The sequence below is a fragment of the Hypanus sabinus genome, chromosome 15 (assembly GCF_030144855.1).
Source record: "Hypanus sabinus isolate sHypSab1 chromosome 15, sHypSab1.hap1, whole genome shotgun sequence".
Taxonomy (NCBI): Eukaryota; Metazoa; Chordata; class Chondrichthyes; order Myliobatiformes; family Dasyatidae; genus Hypanus; species Hypanus sabinus.
Genome location: NC_082720.1, coordinates 61,105,645 through 61,133,518, shown reverse-complemented (window position 1 = coordinate 61,133,518; position 27,874 = coordinate 61,105,645). Strand labels below are relative to the sequence as shown.

The 27,874-nt window shown below is 42.7% G+C and overlaps 1 protein-coding gene across 6 annotated transcripts in view; it reads left to right on the top strand.

The window, feature by feature from the left end:
• Positions 1 to 27,874, top strand: part of LOC132405560 (protocadherin-1-like) — a 490,197-nt gene that overhangs the window by 288,922 nt on the left and 173,401 nt on the right. For all 6 annotated transcript variants that reach the window (XM_059990460.1, XM_059990458.1, XM_059990459.1 and 3 more), the window contains exon 3: positions 26,301 to 26,520. In XM_059990460.1, the coding sequence (XP_059846443.1) occupies positions 26,301 to 26,520 (220 nt within the window). The remainder of the gene's footprint in view (positions 1 to 26,300; positions 26,521 to 27,874) is intronic.

Below are 27,874 nucleotides of genomic sequence, written 5' to 3'. Positions count from 1 at the left end.
GAGATACAGGGGTCTTAGATCCCACACCACCAGGTTCAGGGATTGTTTTCACCCTTCACGCATTAGGTTCTTGAAGCTGTAGATCAAGAAGTTACCTTAGATAACCACTCACCTCAACAGTGAACAGATATCTCACTTATGGACTCACTTTCAAGGACTTTAAACTTACATTCTTAGTATTATTATTGACTTATTGTTATTATTAATTTTATTTCTTCTCATTTCAAGCCGGTAAAACCTGAGGTACAGGCATAGCCAAGCACATTCACTTCTCAATTGCTACAATCCTCAGTGTCTCGGACCAAAACATTGACTGTTTACTCTTTATCATAGATACTGCCTGACCTGGTGAGTTCCTCCAGCAGTCTGTGTGTGTTTCTTTGAATTTCCAGCATCTGCAGAGTTTTTCATGTTTCTGTTTGATGCTATTGTGTAATGACTTTGAGATGATAGATTATTATGCTATTATTATGATTATTATTACTTTGTATTTCCATAGTTTGTCTTCTTTTGTACATTGTTTGTGGTCTTTATTTGTGGCTTTTCATTGATTCTATTGTATTTCTTTGTTCTATTGTGAATGCCTGTAGGAAAATGAGTCTCAGGATAGAATATGATAACATACAATATATGTATTTTGATAATAAATTTACTTTGAACTTTGAAGAAAGTGTTTCAAGAACTCATCAAGTTAGGCAGCATCAATGGCAGGAAATAATTAACCCAAAGTTTTGACTGCTTATTTCCCCCCCACCCCACCACCACCCCACACACACACACACACACACACACACACACACACACACACACACACACACACACACACCCTATAGAAGCTAGCTATCTGATCTGTTGAATTCCTCCAGTATTTTGTGTACGTTGCTCAAGATTTCCAGCAGCTGCCAAATCTCTTGTATCCAGGATGAGGGAACCTGGTGAGTGGTACAGTGTAGGAAATGGGGCTCTGGTGAGTGGAAAAGGATCATGGGGACTCGGCCTCCTGTGAATGGAAATTCAGGGACCAGGACCCTGGTGAGAGACTGAGAAAGCTGAAGTTTGTTTTGGTTTACTCAGAATCAAAGTTCAAAGTACATTTATTGTCAAAAACGCATACATGTCACCATAAACAACCCTGGGATTCATTTTCTTGTGGGCATTCTCAATAATCCATCATAGAATATCAAACATAATAGAATCAATGAAAGAACCCCCAACTAAGGAATTCAGTCAGAGCGCAGAAGACAACAAACTCTGCAAATACGAAAAGAAGAAGTGACAAAAACAAATCTATAAGTGATAAATATCGAGAACATGAGGTGGAGAGTCCTTGAAAGTGAGTCCATGGGCTGTGAGAATATTTCAGTGATGTGACAAGACAGACAGACAGACATACATCCATACTTTATTGATCCCGAGGGAAATTGGGTTTCATTACAGCCGCACCAACCAAGAATAGTGAAGAAATATAGCAATATAAGACCATAAATAATTAAATAATAATAAGTTAATCATGTCAAGTGGAAATAAGTCCAGGCCCAGCCTATTGGCTCAGTTTGTCTGACACCGAGGGAGGAGTTGTAAAGTTTGATGGCCACAGGTAGGAATGACTTCTTATGACGCTCAGTGTTATATCTCGGTGGAATGAGTCTCCGGCTGAATGTACTCCTGTGCCTTACCAGTACATTATGGAGTGGATGAGAGTCATTGTCCAAGATGGCATGCAACTTGGACAGCATCCTCTTTTCAGACACCACCGTCAGAGAGTCCAGTTCCACCCCCACAACATGACTGGCCTTACGAATGAGTTTGTTGATTCTGTTGGTGTCTGCTACCCTCAGCCTGCTGCCCCAGCACACAACAGCAAACATAATAGCACTGGCCACCACAGCCTCGTAGAACATCCTCAGCATCATCCGGCAGATGTTAAAGGACCTCAGTCTCCTCAGGAAATAGAGACGGCTCTGACCCTTCTTGTAGACAGCCTCAGTGTTCTTTGACCAGTCCAGTTTATTGTTCATTCGTATCCCCAGGTATTTGTAATCCTCCACTATGTCCACACTGACTCCTTGGGTGGAAACAGGGGCACCGGTGCCCCCTGTGAAGTTGAAGTGAATTTGAGTGAACCTCTGCTTCAAAAACCTGCTGGTTGAGGGGTAATACCTGTTTCTGACCCTGGTAGTGTGAGTTCTAAGGCTCCTGTACCTTCTTCCTGATGGCAGCAGCAAGAAGAGAGCATGCCCTGGGTGGTGGGTGTCCCTGATGGTGGATGCTGCTTTGCTACGACAGTGTTTTATGTAGACGTGCTCAATGGTAGGAGGGCTTTACACTTGATAGACAAGGCCATATCCACTACTTTTTGTAGAATCAGAATAATAAGCAGGTTTATTATCACCGACATGCATCACAAAATTACATTGTTTTGTAACATCAGTACAGTGAAAGGCAAAAGAATTACTTTCACTATCAATTAAAATAAAATGTATTAGTAGTGCTAAAAGAGGATTGGTGAGGAAGTGTACATGGACTGGTCAGAAATCAGGTGACAGAGTGTGTGTCCTCAGGCTCCTGTACCTCCTGAGTCTGAGTCATGTCATCTGCAGAAATTCTCTGATGTCTCAGCAATGTTTGGGTTATAAGTGGAGGACAGGAGGATAAATACAGAGCCCTGGTGGAGGACTTTGTCGAATGGTGCAAGCTGAATCGTCTTCAGCTCAACATTAGTAAGACAAAGGAGATGGTGATGGACTTTCAGAAGATTAAGCCTACACTGCTTCCTGTTACTGTTGATGTGGATGTGGTGAGGACCTACAAGTACCTGGGGGTGTACCTGGGTGCCAGACTTGAGTGGAGATTGTGTACAAAATGGGCCAGAGTTGCCTCTACTTCCTGAGGAGACTGAGGTCCTTTTGAGTTTGCAGACCTCTTCTTTACATGTTGCCAGTACATTCTTCTATGCAGTGGTGTGCTGGGGCAATGGCACCAACATGGGTAATGCCAACAGGCTCAATAAACTGATTTGAAAGTCTGGCTCTGTTATAGGAGTCAAATTGGGCTTACTGGAGGCTGTGGTAGAACAAAGGACCCTACAGAAAATCCTGACAATTCTGGACATTTCTCACTCTCTGCATGCCACCTTGGCTGAACAGAGGAACACTTTTAGAAATAGACTGAGACAACCGCGCTGCTCCAAAGAACGCAATATGAAGTCATTCTTACTCTCGACCATTAGGCTCTAAAATGAATCAACCTATGGCCGGAGAAGTGATGACCCCTCTTGTTAGACTGTTTGTGGTAAATTATTCTTTCTACTTCTCTTCTAATATTTATATCAGTGCACTTGTAATGCCACTGTGACACTGTAATTTCCTTTGGGATCAATAAAGTTTCTATTTATCTATCTCCTTCCCAATGGTAGTGATGTGGCAGGTACAGTGACAATCTTTGTTTTGCATGCCGCGCATTACTACATTGAGGTAATACAAAGGAAGAACAACAAAAACTTGCAGAATAAAGTGTTACGGTTCCATAAAAAGTGGATTGCAGCTAGACAATAATGGGCAACACCGTGACTAGGTAGACTGAGAGATCAAATCATCAGCTGGGCAGTCATAGATGCTTTTTACGAAGCGTCAGCTTCATCTGCACATTTGCTTCAAAGTTCAAAGTAAGTTTACTTTCACAGTATGTATATGTTACCATACTGCAGCTGAAATTCATTTTGTTTTGGGCATTCACAGTAGAACAGAGTAGTAAAATAGAATCAATGAACAACTACACACAAAGACTGATGAGCAACCAATGTGCAAAAGAAGACAAACTTTGCAAACACAAAAAATATAATCAATCAATAACCAAACAAACAAACAAGCTCAGAACGTTTGTGGAGTCCTTAAAAATGTTTCCATAGGTTGCGGAATCCGTTCAGTGTTGAGGTGAGTAAAGTCGGCCATGCTGGTTCAGGAGTCTGATGGATAACTGTTCCTGCTCCTGGCGGTGTGGAACCCAAGGCTCCTGTTCCTCCTTTCTGATGCACTCCATTTCCTCGTTTCACAAGAGTTAAACCCTCGAGATTTCCAAATTCAACAGATAGCAGGTTTTTGGAGTTTTCCTGTATATTGGTCAGCCTATAGGAAAGAACACCATGGTACTTTCTCATAATGTAGCATGTCACTTCAGACAATGTGACTCCCTCACCACCACCACTGTGAAGTATTAGCCTCCTTCATCTTTGGGGGGCAAGGGTGGGATTTGAACCCATAGCTTTCTGAGTGAGATGCCAACTAACCCACTGTTTCATTGCCAATTCACATTTTCACATTATGTAAGTACAGCTTCACCTGCTGCAGACAATCTCATCAGGGCTGTTTGAGTCTCTAATGCAGAACCGCCCAAGGAGAAAATATGATATTGGTGTAATTTTACCCTCCATTGGAATACGCTAATTACTGTTGTGACTAACTGTATATACAAACTTCCCTTTATACACTGCAGAAATATCATGACCTGCTTCAGGAGAACTGAGTATTATTTATGATTGTTTTGAGGCAGGAATGCAATGAATAAAGTTAACAAGATGCTTGTTTAAAAAAAAGCAATGTGAGCTTTTCAATTCAATCATTAGACCACCAATGTTCCTCATAGCATGCTGGATACCACTGAAATTAGCCAGGATTTACTAACATTGCCCGGTCAAACTTGGTCTGACCTGGAGAACAACTGAAGTTTTAGACTACACTCAGCGGCCACTTTATTAGGTACACCCAAACACCTGCTCATTAATGCAAATATCTAATTAGCCAATCGTGTGGCAGCGACTCAATGCATAAAAGAATGCAGACATGGTCAAGAGGTTCAGTTGTTGTTCAGACCAAGCATCACTTACTTTTTACCCATTATGCTGCAGGTGTTTGGAGCAGCAAGGAAGGCCTTCTATCTCTGTCTGTCCATATGATCTTACACAGATGTAGGACAGATTGTTGTTTCCGTAACAATATTTTTGACCAGTCAGCGGTATTAGCCCTGAACTGAAACCCCCATGCCCCCCAACCTGGAGGACTGACCTCTACCCTTTTACCCGTTTGGCATGGGTAATCCTATCAAGAGCCAAAGACAAGCCCTTGACTCCAGCCACCATAGCTCTCCGGTCATTGAGGCACAAAAGCCTCCAACCCCTACAACAAGGTCATGGTCCTCTTGAAGGACCAAACATCAGAATGGGAAAGAAATTTGATCTATGTGACTGTGACCGTGAAATGATTGTTGGTGCCAGACGCGGTGCTTTAAAAAGAATGAAGCCAAATGCATAAAACAAATGCACAGTGAGTGGTAAGTTCTGAGTGCAAAGGTACCTTGTTAATGAGAGAAGTCAGAGGAGAATGGCCAGGCTGATTCAAGCTGACAGGATGGGAACAGTAACTCAAATCACCACACATTACAACAGTGGTGTGCAGAAGAGCATCTCTGAATGCACAGCGCATTGAACCTTGAAACTGCAAAAGGCCATGAACAGACACGCAGTGACCACTTTATTAGGTACAGAAGGATAGAAAGCGCCCTTTCTTCGTCTTACAGAAGTGATTTTTAGTACTGGGAGTTTACTATGGTGCACTTGAAATCTCTTTAAGCCCAGAAGAAGGGTGTCGGCCCGAAATGTCGACTATGCTTTTCCCCACTGATGCTGCCTGACTTGTTGTGTTCCTCCAGCATTTTGTGTGCAAAGCTCTATTTCTTTCTGTTTTTCTGTCTTTTACATCCTCTTCAACATCTTCAATGGCAAATGTCTCCTTTTTCCAATGGCACAAATGAGTCTGATTATACCCCCTGTCAGAAAGATCCAGACTTTAGTTCATTAGTTAAAGGCTGTACTTATTAAGAATGCGGCATGTTAACGTAGTGGGTTAGCGCCGTGCTTTACAGCGCCAAGAAACACCGACAGGATTCAATTACTGCCTCTCTCTGTAAAGAGTTTATATCATCTCTTTGTGACCGCGTGGGATTGCTCTGGGTGCTGTGGAGAATGTTGAAGAGAATAAGGTCAAACTAAAAATTGGATACACAAGGGGCTGCAGATGGTGGAATCTGGAGAAACAAGCAACCTGTCGGAAGAACTCGGTGGGTCAAACATCTATGAGTGGGGGGGGGGGGGGGAATTACTACGATTCTCCATCAGGAGAACTAAAAAATAAGAACAGCATCATGAGTGCTTGATGTTTGGCGTGATCTCATTGGTGGAAGGGCCTGTTTCTGTACCGATTACTCTATCACTCTATGAATTAAATATAGGCAAATTTCTTCCCCGGATGTTTTTACAATAATCCAGATGTTTGTGATCATGTTGCTCTCAACTCATTTGGTTTTACTTCAAGTGCCAGACTTCTACTTGAATTTAAATTGCACATCTGCTATGAAGGATGTGAACTCAGATCTCTGGATTGTTAACCCAGTCTTCTGGATCACTCATCCAATTTCTGCACCACCATCGCACCATCAGCAGTTTGCATTCACATAGCACCAGATCTGGCACATATAATAGGACGAGCAGTGGAACAGACACAGCCTTCTTCAGAACACAGCTAGTACAAAGGGCTTAGTGTCCATGCTGATTCCTTCTACACGACTGGGCACTTTACTAGGTACATATGTACACAGGCTCATTAATGCAAATAGTTAATCAGCCAATCATGTGGCAATGTTTCAATGCATAAAAGCATACAGGCATGATCAAGAGGTTCATTTGTGTTCAGACCAAACACAGAATGGGAAAAAAATGTGATCTGATTGACTTTGACTGTGAAGTGGTTGTTGGTGGTTTGGATATCTCAAAACTGCTGATCTCCTAGGATTTTCATGCTCAACATTCTCCAGAGTTTACAGAGCATGAGTGTAAAACAAAACATCCAGTAAGTGGCAATTCTGTGGGCGAAAGTCCCTTGTTAATGAGAGAGATTAGGGAGAATGGCCAGACTGGTTTAAACTGATAACAACTCAACACTAACTCAGATAACCATTACTTTTACATTGCCACTGTGGTTTACTTTGTGTGGTGTGAATCCATGTACAATAATCTCACTCACTTCTGGGGTTGTTCTCCATTTAATTTGCTCATTGTTGAAACACTGTTCCTCGTGCCTGTCTCAGCTTTTTTACTCTTGCCCCTCCCCCTGTCTCCACCTGTCTGTCTGCCTGACCTGCTGAGGTCGTCCAGCATTATATGTGTGTTGCTCTGGATATCCAGTTTATGCAGAATTCGTTGGGTTTGTAACTTTCCTTTGTATTTCATTTTCTTCCTCTTTCACTCCTTTCTTTCTTTTCTGTCTTGTTTTTTGTCTATATTTCTATCATTTCACTCTTAACTTAAAAACATAGAAAACCGACAGCACAATACAGGCCCTTCAGCCCACAATGTTATGACGAACATGTCCCTACCTTAGAAATTACTAGGCTTACCCATAACCCTCTATTTTTCTAAGCTCCAAGTGCCTATCCAAAATCTCTTAAAAAACCCAATCGTATCCCCCTCCACCAACATTGCTGGCAGCCCATTCCACGCACTCACCACTCTCTGAGTAAAAACTTACCCCTGACATCTCCTCTGTACCTACTCCCCAGCTCCTTAATCCTATGTCCTCTTGTGGCAACCATTTCAGCCCTGGGAAAAAGCCTCTTCCCATTCCTCGTTCTCTCTCTTCTATTTTTCTGTCTTTCTTTAGAAGAAACAAAAGCCAAAAGCATGTATCACCAGGCTCAAGAACAACTTCTGTTAAAAGATTACTGAACTTTGCCCTTTCAATAGTATGATCATATGATCTTGACCACACAAACTTCTGCATCATGGTTTTGCACCTAATTGTCTGGCTGTGCCACATTTTCTCTGCAACGTACATTACTGTGCAAAATCCTGGACACTTATATATAACTAGGGTGCCCAAGTCTTTTGCACAGTACTGTATTTGTCAATGTGGAGTAGAGAGCGAGTCTGGAAATGTGGCCGGAGCAAAGGATGTTGGGAATGGAAAGGGTGTGAATCAGGTGGTGGAGGAGGAGAGCCAGGGACAGACACACCTAGCCTTAAAACACCATACAAGGTCATTTGTTTCCAAAAAATTGGTTTATTGATCACTACAGAAAGTCTCTCTGGTGCTTCCTGTTCCCTCCCTTCTCCCATCCCCTTTTCCCAACCATGATTTCCCCTCTCCCTGATCCCTTCCCACTTTGAGTCCACAATAGAGACCCACATCAGAATCAGGTTATCATCACTCACATATGTAATGAAATTTCTTTTTATTTTGCAGTAGCAGTACAGTGCAATACATAAAATTACTACACTACTGTGCAGAAATCTTAGGCAACTTAGAAAAATGGAAGGCTATGTAGGAGGGAAGGGATAGGTTGATCTTAGAGTAGTTTGAAAGGTCAGCACAACGTCATAGTCTGAATGGGCTATACTATATATACTAGTTCAATGTTTATTCTGCATTCATTTATTGTTTTTCCTTGTACTACTGCAATGCATTATACAACGTATGTTTTCACTGTACTTTGGGGCATGTGACAATAATAAACTGATTTATTGGTTTATTCTTTCTTTCTTTTCTTCTATTTCACTCACTCTTTCCTCTATTTCTCTGTCCTTCTCCATTTATATCACTCTCGCTCTCCCTGTGCTCTCCATCTCTTTCTGTGTCCCCTCATCTGCTTTCAAGATACCTCAGGCAAAACTGTTTGGTTCATTCTCCCGAAAGGAGGCATTTCCTATGCAGAGTAGATGCTTAACAATTCACTTCGAGATTCCTAAAAAAAACTTTTTTTAATTTTAATATCCTTCTTACTGAATGTGTGCTAACTTCTCGGATGGATGCCAATAAAAACATGTCATGTTTCTTGCTTGAAAGCATTACCAGACAATAATGTCATTTGAATGCAATTTTTATTTTAGTTTCAGTTTTCGAGCTCCCACATCCATCCTGACTCCTTTACTTTAATAAGAAATACTTCATAAAAATATGTACTGTGTGATGTGACTTTGCTTTACACCTGGAGCTGAACAGTCATACCCGTTACTGGCTCCCACAGGGTAGGTGCACACTTCACTTCCTGCATCGTATGAATGAGTGTATATTGCAGAACACGTGGGATTTATTTCCTTTGGGAACAGAGGACTTGACGTTCCCTGTCTAATTTTATCCAGAATATGGAGGGTAGCCACAAAACCAGGCTAATCATCTCATGGGAGAGCTTAAGAGGGAAGTCAGGCAGAGAACTTTATCCTACAGACCAACTGAATTCAGAAACAGAACAATAAACAATCTGAGGAAGTCAACTGGTTAAGCAGCATCTCAGGGGGGTGGGGTGTGAATGGTGGGGGGAGAATAACTGTTGACATTTTGAGTCAAAGTCCTGCATCTGATCAGATGCTGGTCAACCTGCTGAGGTCCTCCAATAGGCTCCTTGTTCCACTCAACAGAAAGATGCATTTACTTCTGTCTCAGACTGAAAGGACAATTCACATCACACTCTAGGGACTTATCCACTTTTGAATCTGATAAGATATTAATACAATAAGACCATAGGAGTAGAGTTACTTCAATAGCCCATCGAGTCCTCTCTGCCACTCCATCATGGCTGATTTATCATCCCTCTGAACCCCATTCTTCTGCCTTCTCCTCGTAACCTTTGATGCCCTTATTAATCATCAACATTGGCTTTAAATATACTCAATAACTTAGCGCCACAGCCATCTGTGGCAATGAATTCCACAGAATATATTGCCTGATGACTAAAGAAACTCCTGATCAACAATGCCTGTTTGTTCCTCTCAACATAAAGCCGCCTTCTAGTCTCAAACTAGATGAATAGGTTTCCCATCTTTGAGCAAAGTTTTCAATGATTTCAGAATCAGAATCAGGTTTATTATCACCAGCATGTGAATTGAAATTTGTTAACTTAGCAGCAGCAGTTCAATGCAATACATAATCTAGCAGAAAAAAAGAAAAATAATAATAAATAAACAAGTAAATCAATTACATATATTAAATAGATTTTTTTTTAATGTGCAAAAACAGAAATACTGTATATTAAAAAAATGATTTAGTGTCCAAAGCTTCAATGACCATTTAGGAATCGGGTGGCAGAGGGGAAGAAGCTGTTCCTGAATCCTGAATTTTCTAACTTATGTTAATTTCTCCTCGTCCTCCACCCCTTTTTCTGTAACCCACTCTGGCTGCCCTCTTACAGCCTCACCTGTCCTTCACCTTCCTTTGGGGCCTCTCCTCCTTTGTCCCTTAGTCTGCTCTCCTCTCCTATCAGATTCCTCCTTCTTCAGCCCTTTCCCTTTTCTATTTATCACCCACCAGCTTCTCACATCCCCCCCACTCCCCCCACCCATGCGGACTTCCTCCAGGTGCTCTGGCTTCCTCCCATGTTCCAAAGACGTACAGGTTAGCGTCGGTAAGTTGTGAGCAGGTTCAGAGGATAATGAAAATCTGGAACGATCTGCCAGCACAAGTGGTGCATGTGAGCTCGATTCCAACATTTAATCAAAGTTTGGACAGGTACATAGATGGAAGTGATATGGAGGACTACGGCCCCAGCGCAGGTTGGTGGGACTAGCCAGTTTAAATGGTTTGGCATGGACTAGATGGGCTGAACAAACTGTTTCTGTGCTGTACTTTTCTATGACTCTATGCTGAGAGTGACATCAGATCCACTTGTAGACACAGGAAGCAGTACTTAAAAGATCAACAGATGTGTTCATTACAAATTTAAATATCTTTGCAGTTGTGAGCTGCTGTTGAGGAATTATTTACTGATCTGCCCTCTCTCGCAAATTGGCACCTATCGAAGAGAGTGAGCTCAACAGTATTTTATTTCTAACCAAATATAGGTGTAGTCTCCGTAAAATAGCTCACAACTGACGGTTTTCAGATAATGAGCAATGGTTCTGTCAGTCAGACTGACACTGCTCCACCTCATCCAATGGTACGTGATTAACGGTCTGAAAATTGGTGCGTCATTGATATTGCAATATTTACACAAGAGTGCCAGATTTGCAAACACTTTTCCTTACACCACCTCTGCTGCCACCAGCGGTTCACCAGAGCCCTCTCCTTGGGCTATTCCTTCAAGCCCTCCCCAGGTGTGTTGGATATCTTTCCTCTCCCATGGATGAGGCCTTTGATGCCTCCGTTGGTGTTTCTGTACCTCTGGAGTTTTACAGGATGGTGGCTAGCCCCAGGCTCAACCCTCTTCCTTTTGCATCCTGACTCGAGACTGCTCATGGTGGAGTTCCTTTTCTTGAAGTGAATTATTACTTGGAATATGGGTGTTGCGGTTGGGACAGGTTCTCCATGTCTGTCCCTCATCTGAGCTGTGAATTGTGATTGAACTTTCATCCTGGCAATCTGCCATTACGTTTGCACTGACTACGGCTTTCTTTAGATCACATTTCTTCCCTATTCTGATGTTTGGTTTGAACAGCAATTGAACCTCTTGATCATGTCTGTATGCTTTTATGCATTTGAGTGGCTGCCACTCGATTCACTGATTAGATATTTAAAACACAAGCAAGTCTGCAGATGCTGGAAATCCAAAGCTACACACACAAACTGCTGGAGGAACTCAGCAGGTCAGGCAGCATCCATGCAAATGAATGAACAGACAACATTTCAGGCCGAGATCCTTCTTCAGGACTGGAAAGGAAGGGGGGAGACGCTAGAACAAAAAGATGGGGGGAGGGGAAGGAGGCTACCTGGATGGTGATAGGGAAGCCAGATGGGTGAGCATTATTGAACAGGTGGCCACTCAGTGGAAATGCAGGTTCCAACTTTCCAAGAATATTCCAGAACGGGCTTATTGTGCTGTAACGGCCTACTACCATGCTGTACCTCTAAATAAATAAAATACAATTTCCAGCATATGCAAAATCTCTTTTATCTCCATTGCTGGATTTGATGCAGCTTTGAGCCACAGAGCTCTTTGAAAGGGAGTGAGGGATTAGAGGTGTGAAAGAGAGCTGAAAGGATTGAACAGCTCAGATGGGTTTATTATCTTCCTACTAATATTTCCCTTCTCACTTCGCCCAATCCGTCACTCCGAATATGACACCTTTGATTAAATATAAAAGCAAGGATGTAATTTTGAAGCTTTGTAAGTCACTTGGAGAACTTTGAGCAGTTTGGGGCTCCTGATCTTAGAAAGGGTGTGCTGATATTGGAGATGGTTTAGAAGGAGGTTCATGAGAATGATTCCGGGAGTGAAAGGGTTACCATATGAGGACTGATTGATGGCTCTGGGCCTGGAATTCAGAAGAATGAGGGGGGGATCTCATTGAAACCTATCGACTGTTGAAAGGCCTCGATAGAGTGGAGGTGATGAGAATGTTTTCTTTGATGGGGCATTTAAGTCCAGAGTTCACAGCCTCAGAATAGAGGGATGTCCATTTAGATCAGAAATGAGGAGGAATTTCTTCAGCCAGAAAGTGAATCTGTGGAAGTCATTGCCATAGGTAACTGTGGAGGCTAAGGAAGGTGTTGATAGATTATTGATTAGTCTTTATGTATATTTAAGGCAGAGGCTGATAGTTTCTTGATTGGTCAGGGTATGAAGGGTTATGGGGAGAAGGCAGAAGATTTGAGCTGAGAGGACTATGATGAATTGGCAGAGCAGACTTGATAGGTCTGTCAATTTTCTTCCAGCACCCTTTGAGGAAGAGAGTTTCAGAGGCTCACAACTGTTCCTCAGGCTAATGGGTGAACCTTCTGTGATAAAGAATGTCTCCTGGTTCTAGTATCAACTACATGGGGAAACATCCTCTCCAATTCACACAGAATGCTGCAGGATCTCAGCAAGTCAGGCTGCATCTATGTAGGGGAATAAACGCTTTACTTTTCAGTCCACAGGGTGAGGTTCTCAGCCTGAAATGTTGACTGTTTCTCCCACTCCATAGATGCTGCCTGGTGTACTGAGTTCTCCCAGCATCTTCTGTAAGTTGTTCAAGGTTTCCAGTATGTGCCGAGTCTCTTATGTTTACGATCCGTTCCAGTTCCCCCTCTCAAGGCCCAACAGAATCATTCAAGTCGCCTCCCACCCCTTAGTCCGTGCAAGCCTGGCCTGTTCAATCTCTCCTCATACGTTGACACACCCCTTCAAAGTTCAAAGTACATTTATTATCAAAGTATGTGGACATTATTAAATCTTGAGATTTGTCCCCTAACAGGCAGCTACAAAATAAAGAAACCCCAAAGAACCCATAAAAAAGATTGTCAAATACCCCGATGAACAGAGAAAAAAATCATGCAAACAGTAGCCAGAAGCAAAAAGGAAAGTTACAGACTTTTGTGTATGATAATCATTTACCAGAAAATGAGCGATTAACAAAATATTTAGTTGCTTTCCTTGTTTCATCAGCCACCAGCCAGAAGTCAGTGAGATTCACCAGAGTCATCTCAAACCCATCATCAGCATGGTCATCATTATGTACCATGTCATAAGATGTGGGTAATTGTGGCCTTCCATCTGCCTTTAATCAGAGAAGTTCTAATAAGCTCTTCACAACTTTTGCCTGTCCATCCCCTGATGTAACTCATGAATGTCACACACTGCTGACTGCCCACAATAGGTTTCGTATCTCTGAACTGCCTCCAGCGCCTTGAAACTTTCACTAGATAAGCTGACCATTACACTGGATGTGGTCTCCCCAATGCCTTTTAAAATATTCATCTTTAAGTGAACCATGATAATGAATATTGAATAGTATAGAGTCGCAGTGTGAAAAGGAAACCTTGCGGTCAATCAGAATTTCTCTCTACGGGAACAAGATAATCAATCATTCCCCTAAAGCTTTGTGCTTTTTGCACCCTCCAGTATTTACATTGTTCTCTTTTTAAGAGCCACTATTGTATTAGTCTCTGCTACCCCTTCAGGCAGAGTTTCCCCTAGATCTTTCGGTGTTTTGAAGTGACTTGTTGCTGTTTCAGTCAGTGCCGCTCCCATCTCCCCTCAAGCCTCAAGCGTATCACGTGTTACCGCTGACAGTTACCCTTTCATACCTCGATATAAGCGTATCTTTCTTACCAGACACAACAAGCCTTCAATGTTATTTTTCACCTGTAGGGACAGGAGAGTAGAATCCTCTTCCCCTGACAGAGGTATTACTCCAACGTTATGCTTCCAGCCACATAATGTAACTCATGGCGAAATGGTGTTATACTGATTATGAACTCATACTGAGTTTTAGATCACTTATCAATATCACCTCTATGATTACTGGTCGCCTCACTACAGGAAGGACGTGGAAACCATAGAAAGGGTTCAGAGGAGATTTACAAGGCTCTTGCCTGGATTGGGGAGCATGCCTTATGAGAATAGGTTGAGTGAACTCGGCCTTTTCTCCATGGAGTGACAGAGGATGAGAGGTGACCTACTAGAGGTGTACAAGATAATGAGAGGCATTGATCATGTGGATAGTCAGAGGGTTTTCTCTAGGGCTGAAATGGCTAGCATAAGAGAGCACAGTTTTAATGTGCTTGTAAGTAAGTACAGAGGAGATGTCGGGTAAATTTTTTTTGCAGAGAGTGGTGAGTGCATGAAATGGGCTGCCGGTGGCAGTGGTGGAGACGGAAATGAAAGGGTCTTTTAAGAGACTGCTGGATGGCTACATGGAGCTTAGAAAAATAGAGGCCTGTATGGATAAGCCTAGGTAGTTCTAGGGTAGGGTTGGCACAGTTTTGTGGGCTGAAGGGCCTATATTGTGCTGTAGGTTTTCTATGTTTCTTTGTCCTCAACACTGCCTAATTGTTACTGATTTCTTCAAACAAGCCTTTCCTGCCTGAAGGTTTGATCTTCGTAAGGTGTTCAGATTCAGATTTAGATTTAGATTGGTTCAGATTCTGATTCTGATTCAGATTCAGATTTAGATTCGTATTCAAATTCAGATTCAGATTTAGATCTTGATTTAGATTCAGATTCATTTATCTAACATATGTACCTAGCTATTTAAAAAAATAAAATTGCTCTGGTTTTACCCTCCAATGTCTCTGTGGCTCTTTTAATTCATACCACGAATCTGAGCATTTCCCTTCCACCCCTCAATGTGCACATTTTCTCTGTTTCCATTCGATCAAAACCCTTCATAATTTTACTGATTTTTGTTAGTCACCCTTCAACTTCAAGTTCCAAGGGAATGTGAGGTTCTGTCTCATTTCTGATATTGTAGGTCGTCACTGCATCTTCTTCAGCCTCCTCTAAATCAACTCTGAAACCAAGGGATTTGTCTGAGAAGAAAGAAAAATAAATTTTATCCTGGATATTCTCTCTTTTCTCTTCCTGCCCCATCAGGGAGGAGATACAAAAACTTGAAAGCACATGCTAGCAGGCTTAAAGACAGCTTCTATCCATAACTGAATGTTCCTCTACATGATAAGATGGTTTCTTGACCATACAATCCGCTAAGACCTTTGTACCTTATTATCTGCCTGCACTGCACTTTCTCAGTAACTCTAAAACTTCATCCGGCATTCTGTTAATTGCTTTTCCTTGTTCTACCTCAATGTATTGTTTAATGAAATCATCTGAATGGAAAGCAGGCAGATATTGTCATTGTACCTCAGTTCAATTGACAATATTAAACCAGTTGCAAATCTGATTACAATATGGTGACTGGAACCATATGCAATATGTCAAGTGTAGTGTAAATTATGCGGATTTTGCACAACTTGCTGACTTTTCTATTGTGTCCCTCCAGAAGTACACACTCACACTTTGTTTGCAGCTTTGTTCTCTGGTAATGCTAACCTGTGGTACAATGTGGAGAATAATGAAAACTGGAAAGAAGGGAAAGGAAGGAAGGAAGGAAAGAAAGAGAAAGAGAGAGAGAGAGAGAGAGAGAGAGAGAGAGAAGGGAAGAAAGTCAGACAGACAGGAAGGAAGGTAGGCAGAGTTATCTGGAAGCTCATCATTAACATGGGTTATCTCGATTATACCTTTGCCCACGCTGTTTTCTGTAAAAATGCTATTCCCTTTTCTCAGTTTCTTCGGCTCAGTTGGATCAGTTGCCAGGATGTGACTTTCCATTCCAGGATATAAGAGGTGTCCTCCTTCTTTAAAGAAACAAGGTTTCCCTGCTTCTACTTTTGATGCTGCCCTCACCTGTATCTACTCCATTTCCCGTACATCCGCATTCACCCTATCTTCCTGCTGCTTTCATAGTGACAGTGCCTCTTGTCCTTGCCTACCACCCCATCAGCCTCTGTACCCAACGTATTATCCTCCACAGCTTCTGCCATTTCCAAAAGGATCCTACCACTAAACATATTTTCACTACTCCCTCCACTCTCTCCCTCCTCGGTGCCCTTGTCCCTTTATCACTCCCCACTAATCTCCCTCCTGGCACTTAACCCTGCAAACAGTCTAAGTGCTACACCTGCCCATACGCCTCCTTCCTCACCTCCACCTAGGGCCCCAGGCACTCTTTCCAGATGAGGCAAAACTTCACCAGTGAATCTGCTGCAGTCGTCCCTTATGTCTGATGCTTCCGATGTGGTCTCCTCTCCTTCCTCTATTCCACACTCTGACCTTTTACCTCTTCTCCCCTGCCTTTTACTTCCACTTGCGTTCTCCCCTCCTGCCCTTCCTCAGATTGTCCACTCTCCTCTCCTATCAGATTCTGTCTTCTTCGGCCCTTGACCTTTCCTGCCCACCTAGCTGCACCTATCACCTTCCAGCTAGCCTCCTTCCCCTCCCCGCTACTTTTAATCTGGCATCTTCCCCCTTCCTTTTCAGTCATGAAGAAGGGTCTTACCCTGAAATGTCAACTGTTCACCCTTTCCCAGAGATGCTGGCTGGCCTGCTGGGTTCCTGCAGCACTTTGTATGTGTTGATTTGGATTTCTAGCTTCTGCAGAGCTTCTCATGTTTTTGGTTTAGGACTCCTTTCAGGATATCTCAACATCTTACATCACAGTGCTGAACTTTCTTTTCAGACGTGGTCTATATTGTAAGGTAGCACAGCAGAGAGGAAGAGAGTTGGCATGCAGCAGGACCACTCAGAGCAACATGATGAACACCAAGTAATTCATCCAGTGATCTTGCTTGACATTAAAGTCTGGCCAGGAGAATTTGGATATATCTGTTTCGAAACACTCCCATTGTTCCTTTTACAACTCTTGAGAGTGCAGATGATACTTTCAAGTCTTAGCTTCAAGCTCCGGGTAGGGAGAGACGTTGATTTTCCTCTGTCCGTGTAGCTCCATGGTGCATTGTCCACAGGTCTGTTGCCTACAGTATATGTGTCGGTAGGTAGTTAACTCGTCTGTATGGTTTTTCAGTGCATCCTTTCATAAATGGACAGTGAACCCATGAATATTTCTTCAGTCGTTTAATCCCTCTCTCCTTGGCTCTACTTATTTTCTTTACTTCCTATTGTGATTTATAGTTTTTATACTAAGTATCGCAATGTGCTGCCGCAAAAGAAAAAAATTCACGCCATAGGCCGGTGATATTGAACCCAATTCTGATTCTGAATATGCTAGGAACAGAGGGATATGGATCGTATGCATCAGGAGGGATTTAATTGAAATCAGCATTGTGTTTGGTAAAAACATCATGATACCCGTGCACGTTTACACTCGTTGGCCACTTTATTGTCTACCTCCTGTACCTAATAAAGTGGCCACTGAGTGTACGTTTGTGATCTTCTGCTGCTGTAACTCATCCACTTCTAGGTTCAATGTGCATTCAGATATGCTCTTCTGTTGTGATTGTCTTATCTTTCTGTCAGCTTGAACCAATCTGGCCATTCTCCCCTGACCTCTCATTAACAAGGCATTTTTGCCCACAGAACTGTCGCTCACTTGATTTTTTTTTGTTTCTCACACCATTATCTGTAAAGTCTTGAGACTGTTGTGTGTGAAAAATCCCAGGAGATCAGCAGTTTCTGAGATAGTCAAACCACCCCAATTGGGACCATCAATTATTTCCGGAATCAACATAGCCATACCCAAACTCACGAACCTGAATCCTAACCGGTGCATCTTAGGGAGGAAGCAGGAAACTGGCGGAACCCATAGGGTCATCGGGAGAACGTGCAAACTCACATCTTAATTGACAAAAAGCGGAGGAGGAGCAGGGGTATTCACCCTATCCTGGCCAGCAATTCTCTTTCAACCAGCACCATCGAGCCAATTAACTCATTCATTATGTTCACTGTTTACAAGATGGTGCTGAGCAGACACCGTCCTGGCAGACAGCACATCTTCAAAACAAATTCATTTGCCACAAAACCCCTTGACAACCTGAGAGGCATTAAAAGGAGCGATTATAATTTCTTGCTTCAGTTCTTCTTCCTTTGTCTCTCTTCTCTCTTTTTCTTTCTCATTTCATCACCCTTCTTATTATCCCTGCCAGAGAATTATGAAATAAAAAGACAGAACATAGAACACTTCAGCACACTAAAGGCTCTTTGGCCCACAATGTTGTGCTTATAGTTGTAGCATTGTACATATCTTGCATTTACATAGCACCTGAGGGAAAGTGGTCCTCCATTTTGCACCTAGAAGAGGACAGTTGTAACGGCTTGGAATTCTTTAATCTATATAGTTAGCCTTTGGTACACTTGAGGCAGAGATAGTTAAAGGTTTATAAAAACAGAGAGAGTGGGAATCAAGGAGCAATGTGGACAAGCATGGGAAGAGGTTAAATACGAGACCTGGTGCAAGAAGCCACAGGATCTGTTTCTGCCCCAATTCGTAATGTTCCCGTTTTCCTCCAGAGAGAGCAGCAAGAATGGTCAATCACCGGGTTCCAACATCTACAGTCACTTGTGCTTCTGCTGTAGAAATATGTTGTTGTTGACGCTGTCTTCTTGGACATTTTGTATTACTATTTCCTTGAAAATACAACAGTCAACTTCTTCTTCTTCATCTTCTTCTTCTTCTTCTTAAGCCCATCACCTGTACTGTGGCCCGCCAGATTTCTCTGTTCAGGCCCAAAGGTGGGTCAGCTCTGTGGCTTCTGCTTTTACCACACAGATTCATACGTCTTCCAATCGAAGACCCTTCATCTCCCAGGGACAAGGCCTATGAAGCTTCTGTTGGTGTTTCTCTAGTTTCTGAGTTTTTACAGGATGGGTTTGCTAGCCCCATGCCCAAATCTCCTCTTTTTGCAAACTGGCTTGGGTAGAGTTACAACAGTCAATAGTTGGATAAGTTTTGCCAGCTAGTGTTTTGAACTACAAGCTATCAGGCCTTGAATCTTCAGTGAGTTGCAGATTTCTTGCTAGACACTGTCCAGTGGGGAAATCCAGTACTCACTGGGTGATAAGCAGAGCTGCAAGCAACACCTATTGCTTATTGGACTCCACACACACACAACTGTGTAATGGGGCCCAGTCTGGATGGCATTCCCTGGCCTTCGCCTGGGGATATCCTCTTTCTTATCCCATTTCATTTGGATCTAACTGATTTGGAATGGGATCAGAGTGTAAGGGTGGTGTCCTGGTTATTTTACCGCTTATAGCAGTGTCAGTGACCCAGCGTCAATTCCCTGCCACTGGCTGTAAGAAGTTTGTATGTTCTCCCCATGACCACGAGGGTTTCCTCTGGGTACTCCAGTTTTGTCCCACATTCCAAAGAGGGAAGGGTTAGACGGTTCGTGTTCACATCAGTGTAATTGTGCAGCATGGGCTCATTGGGTTGGTAGGGCCATATCTCCGAAGATAAGTAAATGAATAAAAAAAATAAAACTTTCCAATCAGAATCTACAGGTGCATGTTTGAATCAGAATCAGGTTTAACATCACCAGCATATATCACAAAATTTGTTAACTTTGCAGCAGCAGTACAATGCAGTACAAAATAATAGACAGCAAAAACTGTGAATTATAGTATGTGTGTGTGTAATAGGTAAATTAAATAAGTAGTACAAAAAATAGAAATAAAAAAGTAATGAGGTAGTGTTCATAGGTTCAATGTCCATTCAGGAATCGGATGACAGAGGGAAGAAGCTGTTCCTGACTTGCTGAGTGTGTGCCTTTAGGATCCTGTGCCTCTTTCCTGACGGTAGCAATGAGAAGAGAGCATGTCCTGGGTGATGAGGGTCCTCAATGATCGATGCCACCTTTTTGAGGCATTACTCCTTGAGGATCTCCTGGATACTGTGGAGACTGATCCCATGATGGAGCTGACTAACTTTACAACTCTCTGCAACTTAACTCCCTCTGATACAGTAACACCCCCCCCCCCCACCCCACCATCCCATACCAGACGGTGATGTAACCAGTTAGAATGCTCTCCATGGTGCATCTGTAGAAATTTACGAGTGTTTTAGATGACATGCCGAGTCTCCTCAAGCTCCTAATGAAATATAGTTGCTGTCATGCCTCCTTAGTAGCTGAACTGATATGTCAGCCCCAGAATGAATCCTCAGAGATATTGACATCTAGGAACTTAAAATTGCTCACTCTTAAAATTATTCTACTTAAATTTATCCATAACTATTTTCAATTATTCTTGTGTGTTTTAATTAACTTCATCCTTAAAATCATGTACAAAAATCGTAATCGTTTTGAAGTATCAATGAATAATATATAATATACTGTAAAAACTGTTTAAATCCATGATTCCTTCGACAGAAGCTAAAACCCCGCCCTCTTTTGACAAGCAGCTGTCAGAGTCATTTCAAGGGCAGTGCTTATGCACTGCATTGCTAGAAGTCAATGGACTCACTAGACTGATACGTGAAGGGGGACAGTGAGGTGTGTTCTCTGTATCTGCCCCAGGTGGACAGGCTGTGGATCTGGTCCTCTGCCCTGAACCCAGTGAGACTTCTTTACCTCCCTAAGGGCATCCCCTCTCTTTAAGATCATTTCCTGCATGTCTAGGCTTCTGTGTTGCCTTTAGAATCAACACCGAAGGTGAGAGGGCAAGCACTTAGCATCTGCATTGCCATTCTGCACAAGCCAATCACTTAGTCAGCTGAAATCTAAAACCTCCTCTTCAAAAGATAAGTGGGACCCAAACAGCCTCTAATGAAGTCTGGGGAATGAGTTGATGGGAAAAGGGGAGCCGTTAAAGTAATTTTCCACGTGCACATTTATGACGGGTGAACCTGACCCTCCAGATAAATGGAATTCACGTTACATTAGCTGATGCTAAGCAAGGATTTTTGAGTGCCAAGTTCAAAGTCTCTGGAAAGCAAGGTTGAGCATTTAATTGATATTGGATTGGCAGCTCATTCAACAGGGTCACGCAAAGCAGTTCCTCTGCTACATCCTGTACATATTAAATAATTATCCAGTACTTTTAGACTATTTCTCTCCACAGTGAGTTCCTCATTGATGGAAAATGTGCGCACTAATTATTATGGGATGCATACTGTGCTGTCATCTTAATCAACGACACCTCTGCTCTTTCGAGGGACCAGAGATGTCAACTTGGTGGGACCAGCTGTCAGTGTCCCGTTTCTGTTTTGTTCTTTAGTATCTTTTCTCTTGCCCACTAAAGACATATTTCATACATCACAGGAAGCCTGCATGTGTCTACTGGTGCAGTAATGAATCTGTCATTGGTGAAATCCACTCTGAGCCCTCAAAAGCAGCTCCATTCCAAGTGAGATCACCATTCACCCCTGTTTTTTTGGGATCTGCAAGATAAATTTGGATACTAAGAGAATCAAAGTCATAGAATAGCACAGCACAGAAACAGGCCTTTCAGCCCATCTGATCCAAGCTGGTCTTACTTGCTTGCATTTGACCCATATCTCTTTAACCCTTTCCTGTCCATGTAACCGCCAGTCTCTTTTACATGTTGCTACTGTACCCACATGAACCACTCCTATGCACTCAACCCAGTGAAGCTTTCTAACCTCCTTTACGAGCATTTCCTGCATCTCCAGGTTGGGAAGTACAGGGAAGTGGGGCAAATTTAAGATTGACGTCCAAATGAATAGTACAGTAAATAGAATCTTGATCAGGTTTAGCACTGACATACTGTATGACATGGAATTTGTTGTCTTGTAGCATTAGTACAATGCAATACATTAAAAATACTACATTTCAATAAGTAAGTAACTAGATAGAAAAACGCAAGCGAGTCTGCAGGTGCTGGAAATCTGGCGCAACACACACAAAATGCTGGAGGGACTCAGTAGGTCAGTCAGCATCTATGAAATGGAATAAACAGTCGATGTTTCAGGATAATACTGAAAAGGACTGGAAAGAAATGTGGGAAGCCACCAGAATAAAAAGGACCGACATGTCGGAACAGGTATGGGAATCATAATTAAGATGTTTGGTCATAGGGAAGTTTTGTGTTTGGCGGAAAGGTACCGAAGCATTCGGGCTCTCACGTCCAGACTGTGCAACAGTTTCTTCCCCCAAGCCATCAGACTCCTTAATACTCAGAGTCTAGACTGACATCTACATCATTTATTATTATATTGTAATTTGTCCTCTACTGTGACTATTGTCTTGTTTATTAATTATTGTACTGCCCTGCACTGTTTTGTGCACTTTATGTAGTCTAGTGTCTACAGGTCTGTAGTCTTGTGCAGTTTTTATGTTGTCTTACATAGTCTAGTGTAGCCTTGTGCTGTCTCACATAGTCTAGTGTAGTTTTGTGTTGTTTCATGTAGCACCAGGGTCCTGGAGGAACATTGTTTCATTTTTACTGTGTACTGCACCAGCAGGTTATGGTCAAAATGACAATAAACTTGACTTGACTTGATGAGGTGCTCGACAAAACGATAGATGGAAGAGGAAGAGCAACGTGGTGTTCCTTGGTTCATGACATGAGGGGCTGAATAGCCTGTTTTAGATTTGGCTTCTGACATTGATATGTTGATAAAAAGATTATCATGAATTCTCTGTGTGACACGAAGAAACCTTTGTGAGAGGTGATCCTAGTATTGTGTTACCTTAGACCTGTGAATTAGGCCAAATCTTAGCAGTCTGTAGCAGGGCTACAGCACATTCTTCATCTTCCGGCATCAGTCAAAGTCAAGCCTGCTATCATTAGGCGATACTTGTGTGCACAGGAGCAATGAAAAACTTACTTATAGCAGCATCACAGACCCAGCACCACATCAGCAACATTCACAGGAAGAACATTACGCAGTCCTTACAAGAAAGAAAACAATTTTGAACAAAAGCACAAAGTTCGTTTTAGTGCATAAAATTTCAAATTAATTTCTGAACAGTTTGACATCTCCTTATCCTTTCAAAAACAATGGTTTCCACTGCAGTCCTTTATTTTCATTCTAAACTGTATTGATGTGAAACAGCAAATATGAAATGAATGACTGTGCTCATTATCACACGAAGTTTCAAATCTTCAAAGAGGATATCTCTGCTGAGCAGCTGATATCTGCACTGACCTTACTTTATTTATTTATTATAGCGTGGAGAAGGCCCTTCTGGCCCTTCAAGCTGTGCCATGCTAGCACTCTCTGATTAATCCTAACCTAATCAGGGGACAATTTACAATGACTGATTAACCTGCCCTGTATACCTTTGGAGTGTGGGAAGGAACCAGCAGACTGGGAGAAAACCCACGCATTCCACGGGGACGATTACGGAGACTCCTTGCAGAACAGCGCCGGAATTGAACTCCGAAATCTGGAACACTTATGCTAGTGCTGATGTGGAAGCATAAATAAACTAAAACTAGCTTTTCACACTTTCTCTGCATGACACTCGAGATAACTATTTGAGCATTTTATGAAACTTTTATTTCATTGAGATACAGCGCAAAATAGGCGCTATCAGCCCTTCAAGCTGTGCTATCCTACAGCCCCTGATTTAACCCTAGCCTAGTCACGGGACAATTTACAATGACCAATTAATCGACCAACCAGTACATCCTTGGATTGTGCGAGAAAGCTGGGTTACCCAGAGGAGCTACACACAGTCATGGGGAGTACGTATAAACTCCTGAGGGGAAAGATGGTCACTCGGAGAGAACATGGGTGAGAGTGTGGAATAAGCTTCCAGCACAATTGGTACGTGCAAGCTCGATTTCAATGTTTAATTGAAATGGGTACGTGGTTGGTAGGGGTATGGAGGGCTATGGTCCTAGTGCAGATCGTTGGGAGTGGGCAGATTAAATGGTTTCAGCATGGACTAAATGGGCCGAAGGGTCTGTTTCTGTGCTGTGCTTCCCTATGACTCCATGCAGCGGGAGGAATTGAACCCAGGTCGCTGGGACTGTCGAGCATTGTGCTGACCACTACGCTACCATGCTGCAGTTCTTTCTCCCGCCACATAAATGCCTAATTTCCTGGCAGTTTCCAGAATTTTCTATACACATTTCAGATCCATGTCTCTTAAAAGCAAGAAGGAGACACAAGAGAATGGAGTTGCTGGGATCCAGAGCAAAACATAAACCGCTGGAGAAATTCAGTGGGTCTGGCAGCATCTGTGGAAGGAAGTAGACAGCTGACCTTTCAGATTGAGACCCTTCAGCCAGAGTTCGTCCAGCAGCTCACTTTTCGTTCACTAGGAAGAAAGTTGATAAGATATTGGGAGGAAATAGTTTTCCAGTGTATAGGGAATGGAACTGATTGGATTGTTCTGGAGAATGGGCGGCAGGGTAGTGTAGTGGCTAGCACAACACTGTACAGTACAGGTGACCACCACTGCTTCTTCCCATGACCCCGTGGGTTTCCTCAGGGTGCTCTGCTTTCCTCCCATAGTCCAAAGATATTCCGGTTGGGAGGTGAATTGGTCATTGTAAATTGACCTGTGATTAGACTGGAATTAAATAGGGGGATTGCTGGGTGTTGTGGCTGGAATAGCCTATCGTGCGCCGTACCTCAATAAATAATTAAATAAAGGAGAGAATGTCTCAATCTGCTGAAGGTGCTATAACGGTTCAGTAAAAATAATTCATGGCATTGACGGTGTTTGCCTCTATGCTGAAAGGCAGATTTTTGCATTGGACACAATGCTACCATATGACAAAGTAATTTAGACAGAGATGCAGTGTTGTACCAACTGTGCACTGGCAAAGTTAAACCAAAATATTTCAGGGAATACATGTTCAATAAATTGAATGGACCAATAAACCTGATGTCATTCCCTACTGTCTCTGGCAATGGTAATAAATATATTCCTGATGATTCTTGCCAATTTCTTCAAATGCACTACAGAAATCATCCCATCCAGATGCAGCGCAGCTTGCTATGGCAACTGTTCTGCCTACGATGGCAGGAAATTGCAGAGAGCTGTGAACACAGCCCAGTCCATCACTGAAACCAGCAAACCCCTCCATTCACCCCATCTAGATTTCCTGCTGCCTCGGGAAAGCAGTCAAAATAATCAAAGACCACATCCAGCTCAGGTATTTTCTCTTCTCTCCTCTTCTGTCCAGCAGAAGATACAGAAGTTTACAGACTCAAGGGACAACTGGTTATCCTCCCAGTTAAGAGATCCTTGAATGGAGCTCTCATACACTAAAAGCTGAACTCTTGATCTCAGAATCTACCTCAATGTGGCCCTTGCACTGTATTTGTAGGCCTGCACTGCACTTTCTCCTTAAATGCAACACTACAATCAGAGCCTACTTGTTTGGTACCTCCTGTACCTAATAAAGTGGCCACTGAATTTGTGGTCTTCTGCTGCTGTAGCCCATCCACATCAGATTTCAATGTGTTGTGTAGTCAGAGGTGGTCTTCTGCACACCACAGTTGCAACATATACTCTAGTTATATAAGTTTCTGTCTCCTTCCTGTCAGCTTGAACCAGTTTGGCCATTCTCCTCTGACTTCTCTCATTAACAAGGCACTCCCCCCCAAAGAACTGCCACTCACTGGATTTTTTTTTGTTTATCACACTATTCTCTGCAAACTCTAGAGACAGTTGTGCATGTAAAATCCCAGGAACTCAGCAGTTTCTGAGATATGCAAACCACCCCATCTGGCACCAACAATCATTCCATGGCCAAGGTCACTTGCATCACATTTCTTCCTCATTCTGATGTTTGGTTTGAACACCAGTTGAACCTCTTAACCATGTTTGCAGTCTTTTATGCATTGTGCTGCTGCCACATGATTGGCTGATTAGATATTTACATTAACAAGCAGGTGTACAGGTGTACCTAATAACGTGGTCACTGAATGTATCCTCTTCATTCTGTTTCCATTTTGTACCATCTTGAGGTATTGATGTATGGGGTGGTTCGTCTGGTTGTCAAACATTAAAAAGCTTTTCATTGTATTTATTATGCCACAATAATAGACAAATAAACAATAATAATTATAAATTCAAGAACCCAACCAGCAGACATGCTGACCCTATTCTTTGCTTCCTTGACAGCTTCCACATAGAAGAGTGACCTTCTCAACAGCCAACCAATCACAGGACCTCCAAGACCCCTCCCAGCACAGTTACTATGACAGTGGGCTTGAGGAATCAGAAACGCCAAGCAGCAAGTCATCCTCCGGGCCACGGCTGGGACCACTGGCGCTGCCTGAGGACCACTACGAGCGCACCACTCCGGACGGCAGCATCGGAGAAATGGAGCACCCAGAAAATGGTAACTCCCATTTCTACTTTCTCAGGGATGGACAGGCCGGTTTGTTCCCAGTGCATTGTGGCAGGACCTTCACCTGATGGACTGGAGTGGCTGAAGGAAAAGTTGTCTGGTAAATGGCAGGGCCCCTCTGAACACGAAGTGCAGAGGAGATCTTGGGTCCAATTCTATTGCTTCCTGAAAGTGGCAACACGAATAGATAAGGTGGTAAGGAAGGCCTATGGCTTCATCTGTCAGGACATTCAATATAAGTGTCAGAAAGACAAGCTGCAGCAGTATAAAACTTCAGTTATACCAACATTTGAAGTGTTGTCTGCCGCTCTGTTGACTCCATTACAGGGAAGATGTAGAGGCTTTGAAGAGGGTGCAGCAGAGGCTTATCAGTATGCTGAGTGGTGAAGAGTGTATTAGCTGCTGTATAAGGAGAGGTTTGTATTGCTTTCTCTGGAGCATTGGAGCCAGATGGGAGTGGGCAAGGGGCAAGGATTAAGGGAAAGAACACGAGGAAATATTAGACAGTGACCCCACTGTGTTGGCTGCTTTGTCCATTCTGTTTGAGCTAACATCTGCCCAGTCGTGACGCTAGTGCGAGACTGGAACCTATAGCATACAACAAAGCAAGCAAATATAAGAGATGTCTACTTGTTTTAACTAAAATTATCTGTGGTCCCTTTCTGTTGCTTTCTGGAGGTGGAATGCAGAATACAGGCCACCCTTGAGTAATGAGCAAGTTCTAGTTTTGCCAATGGCCATAAATTGACTTTGTCCATAAAAATTTACTTGAAATGGTAAGCATACTTCCAGTTTATTGATACGGACTGATAAGACGGCAATTACCAAAGTTGGAGACAAAGGACTTCTGCCACAGGTCGGACTTCTCAGTGATATCATGGGAACTCGTTTGTATGTGGAAGTGTCCATCAGTTGGGTGTTTGTAACCTAGAGACAGATTATATCTGAAACATTGTTCAGAAGCATACAGTGCGATTTCCACAATCTCTTATTTGTGTGTGTATTATATGTATTGATAGAAACTGAGTTTGCTGTGTACATATGCACATGTATGTATATATGAAAAGTGATTACTGGAGTTTCTGGTGCAAGCTTGTGCAGGTTATTTATACATGAAGTGAGCAAAACACACAAAATGCTGGAGGAACTCAGTGAGTAAGGCAGCATCTACAGAGGGAAATAAACTGTCAACGTTTCAGGCCCCCTTTGTTTCTAGTCTGGATGCAGGATGATGCTGCAAAATGTTGACTATTGCTTTCCTTCCACAGTTGCTGCCTGCCCTACTGAGTTCCTCCAGGGTGGTGTGTGTGTGTGTGTGTGTGTGTGTGTGTGTGTGTGTGTGTGT